The following is a 14738-nucleotide window of genomic DNA, read 5'->3' as shown; positions in this document are numbered from 1 at the left end:
AATAACGTAAAAATTTTTTGAAGAAAAATGTTTTATTGGTTTAGTTATGTTATAACTAGCTAAGATGACCTGTGTCTAGTCCTCCAGAGCTTGGTCTGGTGGTTGAGGTTGCTGAAGATGGTAGGTCCCTGATTCGAACCTTGCTGCCCACAAGTTGTGGAGGGTGGAGAATAGTTTGCGGGGTCCATTCTCTGCGGAACACCTGAAAAAAAAGAAAAGAAAAGATGACCTGTGCTTTGCACAATCAAAAGTTTCTTAAAAGTAAAATACTACATGATAATCTAAGAAATCTTTTTTTAATATATACACACGCGCACACACAGAAGCAGCTGCTGGCGTTTCTCAACTTGCATGCCTGGCCCTGGACACATACCCTCAAAGATCGTAATTAGATCTTTTCCAGTAAAAGGGCTGAAATCAAGGGGAAGCATATGTTTGTGAACTTTTACCGAGGAAGAGATAAAGTTGTAAAAGTGCTTACGAATATATATATATACAAAGGTTCCAAAAGTACCATGACTGCAAAACGCCAATGCTATAAGCCAAAACATTCCATTAAATTCATGTCCATGCCTCATATCTGTCACTGTGTCGTACAAATCTGACGACAATGCTACAAATTTAAGCAATTAGCCGACACTTCCATCACTGTTTTCACCCTGTGGCCCGTGCACAGTGGAGGATTCTCAACAATTACAACCACTACTGCCAGTATCTTCTTAATTAAATTGAGCCAAGCCAAATCCTCAGAGGAAATACAGTTTGCTTTAGACAAATACAATAAGAAAACTAGCCTTGCAAAGAGCCAAGAAACTTGTGGCTCACTCATCAGGCATCTTTATTCTTCCTTTCAGAAAATTCTGAGATACCCTTTATTTCCAGGGGTCATGTCCAGTTTGCCAATATCAAGAAACAGAAGACAACAAGAAATATAGTCTCATAAGTCATAACCACACTTGATAGTTGATACACTGCTGTTTAATTGCCATACTTAATGCCTTAAACAGCACTGGTTCACTGCCTACTTTCTTCACCCTCAGTCTGCAGCAGCAGCATCCTCCTCCCTCCTCATTTACCCAACAGGACAACAAGATCAGCTGTCCAGCCGATGCAGTTTTGTAGGGACCATAGATCAGAGTCAAGACATCCGTGGATTTTTGCTTAGCTTGATGTATTACGTGGGTCTGACCATTATGTTTAGGGGGATCCATTCAGGTATGGTCCACCCGGCCGGTTATGATCTTTGGTCATTATCACCGCAAAACTAGATAAAGCCACGACCAATTTGATAATGTCTAATATGTGGGGAAATTAATGTTGTTATCCACTACGAATATGACCTTTGGGGAACCAGAACATGGTTCTTTGATCATGACTTGCTAGCTCGTTCTCACCCAAGTATATTTTTTTCTACAATTATTTGCTAAATTTATGTACTTGCAGTAATGAATATATATGATAAGTGTGCAACTTCTATCTCTTGTCAACCAGCGGCTTGCTGTTTCCTGCGTCTTTCTCTTTTTGTGAAATGAATGGAAATTCGAATTCATATGGAAATGGAATCATTAATATGATATTTCTCTGGTAAGAGATTAATATGATACTATATGTACTGCAGGAAGCCTGTGGCTTGTATCTAAAAAGTCCACCAGTTGTCCAAGAATTTCTCTGCTCAGTCACATATCAAGAGTTTATGAAGATTCTGGATACTTTTGCATTGGAAGAAAATCGAGGGAAAGAATACCAAGATTATAAATGAAAATTCTAAAATTTCCTAAAAAACCTATCACATATTTATAAATTAAACTTTTAAATTATGGATAGAAATGTGCATGATAGTTTCCTTTCGTTTCCTCACGTAATCCAAATACGCGGGTTTTTTTTAATATATTTTTCTTTCTTTTCTTTTCCACTAGGCCTCTTCTTTCCTTTCCTTGCCCTATCCTTCAATCCAAATGGTGCCTTGCAGTTTCTTCCATTTTACCCAATACTAATACTCATCTTATAAGCTAGGACTTGCATAAAATAAAGGGGAAGGCACAGGATCACGAATGATACAAATGATGAAAACTGTGGAGCTGGTGGTGTTACTGGTAGGCCTGTGATGTCCTTCCTCCTTTCCTTTGCCACGTAAACTCGGATTGATTAACGGGCCATGCGTCCACTTACACGTCCAAATGGGAAAACAAATGCATTATTCTAAGTCTTTGAAATCATGTCACCAACACAAAAGGTAAAGAAGAACCACCTTTGATCAGTGGTAAACAGGGATTAATCTACCCATTGTCGGCAGCTTTCTGCTCTGTCCCTGTGGCGCCAACCAAAAGAAGAGAAAAGGGATGTTACAGGCTATATATAAAGCTCCCAAAGGAAAACAAAGTTGTTCTAGTTGCTAAAGAAAGCTTCTATTTTTTCACTTTGGCTTATAATCAAGTTTTCTCAGGTCCTTTGCACTGTCGTTGACCTTTCTTTTCTTTTTCTTTTGGATGAAAAATCATTATCGCTTGGCAACTGACGATAAGTGTAATTCTGCAACTCCAATTCTCGCAGTCAAACACCATGTTACCTAGGATAGCTGGGATTTTTAATGGGGTTTTCTTGCCCCTTTTCTTAGGGAGTGAAAATGACACGTCCATTGCTTTTACTAACTCTTAAATAAAATATCCAATTAAAGGGGAGTGAAAAAAAAAAAAAAATTTCCCCTTTAACATGGAGACGCTCATGCATGATAGACCACAAATCAATTACACTTATTCTGTCTTCGTATATTATATCATGCAATTGGCCAGGGCTTGATATAATGTAGTATTAATTTGGGCATAATTCACCTTCAAAATGATGTCTCCTAGTTTATTTGAGCATCAACTGGGCCGCGCAGGTGGCCGTCTGTCCATTTTATTCAGCTAGGAGAACTGCAAAGTAAATATTCCGGCATTCTACATCAATTCTGAGGATTTTGGAGGGAAAGTTGGGAAACTGTTGAAATGGTATAATAATATGCAGACCCCATAATTAGCCGGTCCGATTTCTGGAAATCTTTTCCTCAAAGGTGGTCAGGAAAATACTTCAGTACATCCAAGAGATTCATTTTTTTTTTTCTGTAATTTCAGGGACTTGAATGGGAGACAATGGGGTTGGAGAAGGATTGTCTTAGGCCCGCGAGAAGATTATCCCATCGGTCAGCTACACAAAGCATACTTCGGTCCCTTCCTTCCAAAAGGAAAAGTTATGTTATGCTAGTTGTGTTGAGAATCATTGGGTCCACGATGCATCAGATTATGAGCATCCGTACAATTCATTTCCTGCAGTCGTAAAAAATTCAGACCCTTTTTTTTTTCTCTTTGCTCTTTAAGATTGGAAGAACCACCTAACTGCGAGAATTTGTTAATTTTGCAGTCCACCGAAGGGTTGTATCTCAAGTTCAATTTATCGAACCCTTCTCACTAGTTCTCGAATTTTAATGGTTTTTAATGAAAACTATAATGGTTATTAAGCTATGCAACACATCTTTCTCGTACACGTTCCACGTCAGTCCTATTAGGACAATTTGGTTTGATCACTTTCTTTCAGAGTATCCTTGTACGAGAAATCAGGAAGCAAATTAAATCAGCTAACAAGAATCTAATTATGACTGAAGTTGTAACCAATCAGTTTACTGTGTATTAGAATCTTTCGAAAACAACAAAGGAAGAGTGAAATTGGAGAATCGGACAAGAACTGATGAAATAACAAGAGAAGAGTTAAAATTGGAGAATTGGACAAAAACTGGAATTATCCATCACATGACAAAGCAAATGCAATATAGAGATTCGTGTTAATCTAAGATGCAGTAGTTACAATAGGCGCCGTTTGTTTTGAAGAAAGGATGAAAAATTTGGGCTTCGTCTCTTGAAAAATAAACAAATTACAAGTATTCAAAGAACTGCAAATTTTAGATTCTCCTCGAGGGAAGGAAGAGATAAGAGGAAACAGATATGTGTACAACTGAATCAAAGTTTGGTCATGTCGGAGATGGTGATTATAAAAGTTTCTACATATGCTATTGCAGGTACTCCGTAAATGTTAGTGTAATTTAATGCGAGGAGAATAATAGGCCAATAATTTGCACCCTTTTTTTTTTTGTTTTTGTTTTTGTTTTAGAGCTACTTTGTTTCCCAAGAAAAGTAAGGTAAAAAACCACTTAACGAAGGAAGAATCTAATTCTTGCCGAAAGTAATACTCTGTTTCCTTGTTTTGTTGTCTTAGAATGAAATTTAATTCACATAATATTGGTTTTAGGTTCGTTTAAGTAGCTAGAAGAAGTTTCATATGACAAGAGGAACCACAGGACGTGTGTGTGCGTGTGTTTTTTTTTCTACAGAGAGCAGACCACGAACTAGTTTGTATTTCTATTCTTTCGAAATTAATAGAAAAATGTACTATAGTAATTTAATATATATGAAATGAAAAATGATTGACAAATTATTCACATAAAATCTAAAAATAGTTAAGTGAAAAATTACAATCCAAACAAGCCCTCTTGATCATCCTTTTTGTACCAAAAATGAAAACGAGATTTGTTTGCACCAAAAACAAAAAGTAAAAAATATTATTATGCTACTAAATAATATGCATGATTAATATCACAGGGATAATGCATATTGAATGATACATATATTTCAATTCAATTTTTGTAGTTCAAATTTGTATACTGCATTCAATTTTGGTTCAAAAGTTTTCCATAGAAGAAAGAAAGAAAGAAAGAAACACAGAAGTCATCACTGAGCATGTGAGGGGTTTCTCGTGACATATATTACTCTTGAGTCAAGCAACCTTCCACGTTTTGAAAATTGAATTGAAAGAGAAACTCCAATTTCAGAACATTCTTTAATTATCCGACTTGGAGGGAAAAGGAAATGGTTTAATTTATCAAGAGTCAAGACCAAGATAAATACACATTCACAGAGAGGGGACAGAAATGGAGGGAACAGAAAGATGCATGAAGGACGTAGTCCACAAGCAGTACTAGTACTACAATATTACAAATACGGCTTGTCATGAAGTTCCCTTTCCACCCACCACCCCTTACTTAGCTTTAGCTTTATTCTTCTTCCACGTCCAGACGCCCCACCCCTCCCCTCCCCTCCCCCGATAGTCAGTCCCACCAGCCTTGGCTCGTCCTTTACATTCTTCCTCACCTTTCATCATTCATTACCTTCCTCCTCCAACATTATAGCAGTACTCCAACTCCATCTCCGTCTATCTGGAAAGAAAGACTAGCTCCTAAAGAGGCAACAGAGGATTGCAGCACAACCCCCTCATGATCGACAACAACAGCCACCGCCTTCCTTAATGCGCTATTAATATATACTCCCTCAACAAGATGGCCAGCTTACGCCCTCTCTTGTCCAACTTGCTCTACCTTCTCCTCCTGCTCCTCCTCCACCTTGGCTGCTTCATCTTCAACACCTCCTCCTCCTCTCACCGCCAATCCAAAAAGCGGAAGCTATCTGACACCCCAGTACCCCCTTCTCCACCAGCTTCTCGTCTCAAGTTCACGCCTTCTAAGGCTCTCTCCTCCTCTTGGTCGTTCCTCAAACGCGCCTTCTGCTCCAAGCCTGCCACCCCAACATCATCATCAGCCGCCATCCCCATCCTCTCACCTTCCTCCTCTACGAGATCCTTAACACAACCCGTTACCGCCATCCATCTCGGCTCATCCGACACCCTCCTCCCGGACCACCAGACTAGTATCCGACCCGTTTCCGAATCCGATATCTCCTCCGACCAACCCTTCTTCCCTCTCCGGAACAACATCTACCCTTGCCCAATTTGCGGCGAAATCTTCCACAAGTACCCCAGCCTCCTCGAACAGCATCAGTCCGTGAAGCACGCGGTTTCGGAGCTCGTTGACGGGGATACGGGTAAGAACATCGTCAACATCATCTTCAGAACGGGTTGGCCCGGAATGGCGAAGAGCCCGGCCGTCCATCGGATCCTGAAGATTCACTGCGGTCCCAAGATACTGATGAGGTTCGAGGAGTACAGGGAATGCGTGATGTCAGCAGCAGCGGGGAACGGCGGCGTCAGGAGGCGGGACGAGAGGTGTATCGCTGACGGGAACGAGCTGTTGAGGTTTCACTGCACGACGTTCTTGTGTGAGCTGGGGCAAAATGGCAATTCCAGCTTGTGCAATCATCAGTACTGCAGCGTGTGCGGGATCATAGCAAGCGGGTTCTCGCCCAAGATGGACGGAATCTCCACGCTTTCCACCAGTTGGAGGGCGCACGCGTCCATCCCCGAGGACATGGAGGAGGAGTTCAAGTACTTGCGCGTGAAGCGGGCCATGCTGGTCTGCCGGGTCATTGCGGGTCGGATAGGATGCGACCCGGAAGACGCGGATAAGCTGGATCCCGGGTTCGACTCACTGGTGGGCAGGGAGAATGGGGTGCCCGCTAGACTGGACGAAGAGGATGAGTTGTTGGTTTTTAATCCGAGGGCGGTGCTTCCTTGTTTCGTGATAGTCTATACTGTGTAATTTTGATCCCATGCGGGTGTGAGCTTTGTAATCAGTGCTTGAATTAGTGTGGACTGTCTGTGACAGATTTTTATATGTTCTTGTGGTTAGTGCTGATTGTGCTCTTTTAGTTTAGCAGTATCAGTTAGAGAAATCAAAGTAGTTATGCGTAGGACGGGGACAGACCAAATTTGACCTTTAACTGGTATTGATTTAAGCACCCTATATGGCTATGGCTATGGCTATGGCTATGGAGATGGCTAGCTTTCATCCAAACCTGAAAGTTGTTGCATGATGATTGAGAAGACTGAAGAGGGATGCTAGTATTTTATCGAACGAAAGAGGAAAGGATTGGACTTCCTAATATAATTTCCAATACAATTTTCAATTTTATTTGCTAACATTATCATTACAATTTTTAATACATCTTTTTTATTTTTTCAATTACCTTTTTATCTCACATACATCACATCACAAAAAAGTGTTACAGTAAAAATATTTCAAATAATCCCAAATAACTTACAATCCAAACAAACCCATTTATAATCTCTTTCCTACCTTAAAACATGTTTGGAAAGGGATTTTCTATCCTATCAAAAAAACCTCTACGTTTTTTGTGAATATATTTTTCAATCATCTTTTTATCTCACATGTATCAAATCGCTACAGTATATTTTATATAAAAAAAAAAACTCCAATAAATTGTAATCCAAACACAACCTTAATTTCTTGGCAAATTTCGTGTTATTGCAGTAGTTTTTATTCTTATGTAAAATTTAAGTAGTCAAGAAAAGTTATTGCTGACTTGAGGCGTGGATTGGAGTAGCCCAAGTTTTAATTTGAAATGATTACGTATCTAGCTAGCATATGAAATTTTTTTAAAAAAAGGAAATGTTAAAGAAGAGACTCCAAATCTTAAGCTTATTTTTGCCCGTAAAATGTGGCTATACTTTGAGATACATCACACCACACTTTGCAAAACCATGGCCAAAGCATTTCTTTTTTTTTTTTAAGGACTATGGCCAAAGCTTGAGGCATGCAATAACTTAAATAATCCTACAAACACCTTAATAGACTTGCATATATATATATATATATATATATAGTGTCTACAACCATAATCCACTAGTTATTCCTTGCTGCTAGTTGGCACATAGGAGTACTAGACAATAATCAAATGTTTAGGGGCTTTTTAACAAAATTGTTGTCTAGAAAAAGGACATGAAGAAAGGTACAGTTTCACCATCATATTGATGTTATCAATTATCAGCTACACAGGTGGGGTGGCTGTCCAAATTATTAGACACCGAACTCATCTGTGAATCCCTAAATTATCATCACATCAGAGACTTAATGGGCGGGTATGATTTTTTAAAAGCCTCCAAAACTATTGAATTTGAAGCTAACTGACTTGAGATAGGAAATGATCGAAACAGCTGCGGAGGCAAATCAATAATGGCACCTTTTTTAATGTGGTACGGCGTGTCAATTTTTAGGGACGCATATGCTGTGACTGCTCAAGTCTTTATGCACTTTTTGCTTCAATCGACCAAAAGGTCCACGATTAGGTAGCAACGAGACCAAGCCCACAATTTCTTTCTTTCTTTCTTTTTTCGATTTAATTACTGATTGAGTATTTACAATTGCATGTGGACTCAAACTCTCTCTCAAACGAAAGAAAGAAGGCAGAAGAAGATGCAGCCAAACACCACTCTATCATTTGTTTTTTACAGTAATTATTTTTAATAATCTCTCATCCAAAACACACTACTCTATCATTTGTTTTTTCAGTAATTAATAACAAGTGCTCTGTTTTGATTGGTCATTTTCTGAAAACAATGTTACAGTCTATATACAATGTTACAGTAATACATAAATAAAAATAACCACAAAAACACCAAAAACAATTTCATCTACAGTAAAGATTTTTCACCTACATTGTTACAATAAAATATTTTAAAAATACCCTAAAAAATTACTATTCCAAACAGAACCTTAGAGTATTCTATTTTTAGAAGAGTTGTTATTCCATCACTCATTCATCCACGCATCACAGTTTTGGCCCAGAAGTCCACAAAAAAGCAAAGGCCGTTGAGTTACGGATCGAGCCCAATAAAACCCACATCTCGTGCATTCGGGCGGAGCCCACTGGATCCCCCGCCATATTAAGAACTGTACACAAATTCAAAAAAATAAAAAGTTGCAGCAGGTCGCGGAAAAGAATGCGAAAGCGCAGCAGTCTCTCTCATCATCATGTAGTACCGTAGACTTCAGTTGAAGCAGTAATTATTAGTATTTGAGAATGAATTTTCTGAGACCTTTGACTTTTGAAAGCCTGTTCCGATCTCAAAGAATTCAAATGCTTGGAGATTGGGCGGTTCTTACTTCTTACATTACTGATTACACCCCCTGGAATCTCGCTTCCTCCTCAACTGAGCAGAGCACATACTGTAACAATATAATAATTTCTCCCATTTTAATACCTATAAAAAAATGCTTGACAATTTGCGAAGCCCTAGGGTTTGTGTGCAATTATTGGGAGAGTATTACTCAGCTCCACGCCTTCTTGTGATTCCTTTGCGTGCTTTGGGGAAAGCTTCAAGTTGCACTGAAACTCACGCCTTCAGCGCTTGTGTGAGGGCTTTTCGTCGTTTCTTATTTTGCTGTCTTCATAGTTGCGATCGTGTTTCCCTAATTTTTATTCCTATCATCTCTTTTTTTTTTCTTTTCTCTTTTTGTGGTCAGAAGCCGCCGATCCTATTTTCCAGATTTTGATTGCGATTTTATTGTTTAATCAGATGATGAATCGCTCCAGGGCTTGAGGGAAGAGAAACTTACTTATTTTTGCTGATTGGCGCAGTTTGGAAGGTAATTCATTATGTTTCATTCAGTTCTTTACACGCAATGTTGATTGACTTCACATTCTTTTGATCGTTTTCCGTAAAACATCGAATCTCGATTTTTACCCTTTTTTTTTTTTTGGGGTGAACCCCGGCTTGAATGGCCTTTTTTATTTGTGACAAACTACTGGGAAATGTTTCATAGCAATTTGAGTCTTTGAGCAGTACTCCATTTTGCTCCTGGTTCCCTTATAATTGTTATTGTTCTCTTTGATCTTCTAAACAGGTAAGGCTCCATGTCGTCTGAAATTAAGCTGGAGTCAATTGTCTGCAAGAATGGAGACGAACCAGCATTAAACCACTTGGATGGCGATGGATCGTTTAGTCATAGAAAGAATGAGGTCCACAAGATACAAGATGATTTTCGTAGTCATAGAGACTGGTCAATTAGTGATTCACCAACAACAGCAGAGCGTAGAGCAGCAGCAAGTCACAGGTGGCTGTTTTTTCTTTTTTTTTAAAAAAAAAATTATTTATGCTGGGCAAGTAATTTTTTAGCACGTCTTTTTGATTTTGGGTATCTAGAGTCGATTTCTCTGGCAGATTTGTCTTTGAATCAGTTGTTATTCAATGTTTCTGTGTTTATACGCTGGAATGGTATATGCTTTTTCGATCTCTTCTTCTTCAAGTACCGTGATCAGGAAATGACATGCACCTATAAGCATAATTATCCACTCATGTTTCTGTGTTTATACACTGGAATGGTATATGCTTTTTCGATCTCTTCTTCTTCAAGTATCATGATCAGGAAATGACATGCACCTATAAGCATAATTATCCACTCATGTTTCTGTGTTTATAGACTGGAATGGTATATGCTTTTTCGATCTCTACTTCTTCAAGTATCATGATCAGGAAATGACATGCACCTATAAGCATAATTATCCACTCTTCCAGCTTTTGGGCTAAATGCTTGTGTTGCTTTTGATTCTTTTCATTTGTTATACATCATCAACAAGATCAATCCTCAGTTATTAAGGAATCAGAAACTAGGTTTTAGTGCTCGTGTCATCTGTTAACTAAATCTCCATAGGTGGCTTTGTTGAGTGTCAAACTAAAGTTGCCAAAAGGGGGTTTTATTTAACCATTTGGAATGTCAATGGTGCCCTGCCCTGAAACCATGACTTTGAGAACAAATAATTGATCGATTAATGCATAAATCCTTTCTCACATTGCAGGTTTTTCAAAGGGAACCGTGCAGCGTTAGGTGAAATTGCTAACCTTCTCTTCAATGGAAATGAGAAACAGGTGCATGGATTTGGAAGAAAATCTGGACCTCTAGTAGCAGGGACTGCTTATTGCCTTTCTTCTTGCAGCATGATCTTACTGAACAAAATTGTCCTATCAAGCTATGCTTTCAGTGCTGGAATTTCACTTATGTTTTACCAGGTATCTCGAATTAGTAGTTCTCTGTTTCTTTTCTATTAGTAAAAAAGGTTGTGCTATATGTCTGCACCGTTTTCCTTAATGATCTACTAATTATTGCTAAACTTTGATTCTTCTATTGTTCTCTTATTAGAGCACAATTCCGCTTTTCCTTTGCATGAATTATATATCTTTTTGGGTGGAATTCATTTAAGGAATCAGTGAACGTTGATGTAGCTTAATCGTTTGTGTTACTTTATGCAGAATTTTATCAGTTCTCTTGTTGTTGTTGTTTTGGGTCTCTGTGGAGCTGTTTCAGTGGAAAAGCTAAATTGGAAACTTATTAAAGTCTGGATTCCTGTTAACTTAATATTCATTGGAATGCTTGTATCAGGCATGTACAGGTACGTTCTATTGTGCTGTAATGGCTGTCACAGCTGGAAAAGCATCACTTGTGCATTCTAGTTTGGAAAATTTTCTTAGGGAGATTTTTTTTCATATCATTGAGCCAAGGATATTTCTTGTGAACCTTTTCAGTCTGAAATACATAAATATTGCAATGGTGACAATTCTGAAGAATGTGACAAATATTTTAACAGCAATTGGAGAATTTTATCTTTTCCGGAAGCGTCAGAATCACAAAGTGTGGACTGCGATGTTTCTTATGGTACTTACATTCTTTCCTATGAGTGTGATGCTTTTAAACTAATTGCCTATGGATATGATTTTGGAATCAAGTAGTTTATGTTATCATTCTTAGTAGAGTACTTAACTGCAAGTCCAGTTATTCCATTGTCCCTAGTATCCAAATTCTCATCAATAGTAAAGTATGTCTTGGTAGCAGTAGGTCTTTTTGAACAGTAGTCTTCACAGGTGTTATTTTTGAACAGTAGTCTTCACAAGTTAGCACCTGTGAGTAAGGGCAGTCTTAGACAATGCTGTTGTGCTTTTTCAACTCATTTCGAAGAGGTATACCATAAGAATTGCTCCACTGAATCTGGAAAAGGATTTTCTTTCTGCTCCTTTAAGAGTTCTATTATGAAATCAAAATCTGTTAAATCTTGTATAAAAACTAATCAGGTGATTGTTTTGGGTATAGCAGTTGAGGCTCCATTGACCTGAATGTACAAGAAAAATTGAAACTTTTGATATATGACCTCTCGCATGAATTTTAGCTGTTCTGGTACATGCTTGATCTGCAATTCAATGAAAAACTTTATTGTCCCACGATGTTACCTTTCTGCTTTTGCTACTACTCGTGTGTTTCAAACCTGTTATCTGAATCACTCTGCAATTTTACTCTTCCACGCCTCGCCCGGTCTAAAATAGTGGGGGATATTGTGAGCAAGGGAGGGGAGAAAATTGGGGTTCACAGTGAAATCTCTGATAGTTTGTGTTTTTTCATTGCAGATAACATCTGCCATAAGTGGAGGAATAACAGATCTCTCATTTGATGCCACGGGTTATGCGTGGCAAACTTTGAACTGCATTTTAACTGCAAGTTACTCGGTATACTTCTTTAACTCGGACAGAGAAACCAATTGACAAATCTGAAATAACATTGACAACCTGAAGTATTCTCCCGTGCATTTACCTAAAATTTTGTGTATTTTCATGCTGCAGCTCACTTTGCGACGAGTTATGGACAGAGCTAAGCAATTGACAGAATCTGGATCACTTAATGAAGTTTCAATGGTGTTACTAAACAATTCATTATCTTTACCATTTGCAGTCTTGTTGATTCTCGTGTTCAATGAATGGGATTATGTAATTAATGCGTATGTGCCTTCATCCTCAAGCTGTGTTATTATGCTATTTTGCACCTCTTTGATAAGCGGTTACTTTTTGTGCTATACTAGAGGGCGGAGGGGAGAAAATACTACTATTGTTTATGACTGTTTTAACTGGTGCAGGAATGTAATAAGGATGCCAATGTTTTGGGTTGTTGCGACAGCTAGTGGGCTGCTTGGACTTGCTATCAGCTTCAGCTCTATGTGGTTTTTAAATCAAACTAGTCCTACGACTTACAGGTACTCATGCGAAATTATCTTGGGGTATGCCTGATATACAAATCAGAAGAAAATCGAATATTGTTTTAAGCTTTCTGCCTTCTCTTAATCTGACATTGTTTCAGCTTACCACATCTTTTTTTTTTGCTTAATCGCAGTCTGGTTGGTTCCTTAAACAAGATTCCTATTTCTATCGCTGGAATCATAGTTTTCAGGGTTCCTGTCAATTTTCCCAATTTCTTCAGCATACTATTTGGTCAGTTTGCTGCCAATCCTATTTGCTAAAAATTTTCGTTTGTTATTTTGTTTGATACTGTGAGGCTAACTCGATACAGTTTTCAGGTTTATTTGCTGGAATATTTTTTGCCAGGGCAAAGATGTCGTAATACTTAACAGGCCAAAGGGAAGATGAAAACTCCTGGGAGAGTATATAGAGTTTCCCATAATCAAACAAAAAGTTGGAGTTATTGTCCCAAAAAAAAAAAATCAAATTATAACTGAGAGATGAGCAAATGCAACGCCTCAATATATAGCAAAGCTAATTTATTACTCTAGAAGCACTAGGCAACTTAGAAAATTTTTTTTTCCAGGGCGGAATTTAGAAAGAAAGCTGTTCTCGTAATCATCAGTTTACTAGTCTTCAGCACATTCTCTAAACAAAGGTTTAAAATGGTGTTAAACATATATAGTAATTCGCTTTGCATCTCTGATCGAGTAATTCTACTTTCCGTTTACTCTTCCCTATCGCTTCGTAAATTCATCCCATTTACATTTGGCATATGTTTCTCGTATACCTTCTTGTTGCGTCAAATTATTTTTTCAATTTGGTTATTTTGGAAAAGAGGTCATTTTCGGGCTGACAAATATAAGGAAGCTTAATAATAGAATAAAAACATGGGCTTTGATTTGTTTTATTCTTTGGAAGACCCACAATAAAAGCAATATAATTATATTGGAATATTGTATAAATAACCTTTTGGAGATCAAAGCAGGTGGAACAATTTAAAATAGAGTAGCGACTAGTTGTGCGGTATTTCTCAAGATATTATTGAGATTTGGGAGTTCATTAAACCTCCTCATACTTTGCCTACTGTCCTAAAAAGTTAAATAAAAATAAAAATTTAACTTCGACCTTTTATGGACTGTGACGTACCATAAAATGAGCTTGAAGTACAACAGGTCTACGGATAAATGGAGTCAACTCAAGGACACATCTTTAAGTAAATATTCAATAAGAAAAACCTAATTTATGACACTAAAACCTCCTAGTGCACAGCACGAGCATTTACTTGAAACGCTTGTCAACTTCTTCCATAAAAATATATTAATCAATAAACTAATTAAAGTTTAGCAACACTAAACTTCAATTGAAGCCACCAAAAAAAGGTAATGGTACTAATTTTCCAGAATGTCATTGAACATGCTAAATGCTAAAGGTACAGACATGATCCACCAACGTGAAAAAAAACATTTTAAGAAAGGAAAAACTATCTTAAGAATTCGAAACCTGTATTATTCAGGAAATAATTTATGAGTATTTATCAACAATTGAACTATTAAGAAATTGGGCACGTGCGAAAAAAATATTTTGTTGGTTTGTTAGTGCTTTATTTTTCTTTTCGAGCAAAAAATATGTTGTTTTTAAAAAATTAGTGTATCATCCAACAAATTCTGTGACGTGAAAATATTAATTTTGATAATTGATAATTTGTTTATTTCATTAAAGTCTCTATTACTAAATGATATTGAATATAGGAAAACATCTCTCGTAGTGATGTCCTATTTGATTATTTTTCCGTGGCCTGACGGCCAATTATAAAGCAACCTCTTTTGTTTTTAGCATCATTCTTTGACCCTGTTGATTATTTCTAATAGTCAAACCAACCATTGGAAACTTCATTAAACGCGATATTATGTCAAATTTACTAATAGCTTGCATGAGCACATGTCTCTGGTGAATGGAAGAAT

General features: G+C 37.6%; 2 protein-coding genes across 2 annotated transcripts; both read left to right on the top strand.

The window, feature by feature from the left end:
• The first annotated feature begins 5018 nt into the window (after positions 1-5018).
• LOC113761134 lies at positions 5019-6822 on the top strand. The gene has a single exon (XM_027303993.1). It carries the CDS (start codon positions 5363-5365, stop codon positions 6515-6517), a length of 1155 nt encoding a protein of 384 aa, XP_027159794.1. The 5' UTR covers positions 5019-5362; the 3' UTR covers positions 6518-6822.
• A 2224-nt stretch (positions 6823-9046) lies between these two features.
• LOC113774473 (GDP-mannose transporter GONST2-like) lies at positions 9047-13406 on the top strand. Its single transcript, XM_027319004.1, has 12 exons — positions 9047-9128; positions 9295-9364; positions 9623-9832; positions 9940-9993; positions 10575-10785; positions 11026-11165; positions 11299-11428; positions 12172-12270; positions 12385-12539; positions 12675-12791; positions 12929-13026; positions 13113-13406. The coding sequence occupies exons 3-12, from the start codon at positions 9633-9635 to the stop codon at positions 13154-13156; spliced, it is 1248 nt and encodes a 415-aa protein (XP_027174805.1). The 5' UTR covers positions 9047-9128; positions 9295-9364; positions 9623-9632; the 3' UTR covers positions 13157-13406.
• The last annotated feature ends 1332 nt before the right edge of the window (positions 13407-14738 follow it).

This window comes from Coffea eugenioides, chromosome 1, assembly GCF_003713205.1.
Source record: "Coffea eugenioides isolate CCC68of chromosome 1, Ceug_1.0, whole genome shotgun sequence".
In the NCBI taxonomy this organism is placed as follows: Eukaryota; Viridiplantae; Streptophyta; class Magnoliopsida; order Gentianales; family Rubiaceae; genus Coffea; species Coffea eugenioides.
The sequence above is the reverse complement of the archived record's forward strand: the minus strand, read 5'-3'. Positions and strand labels throughout refer to the sequence as shown.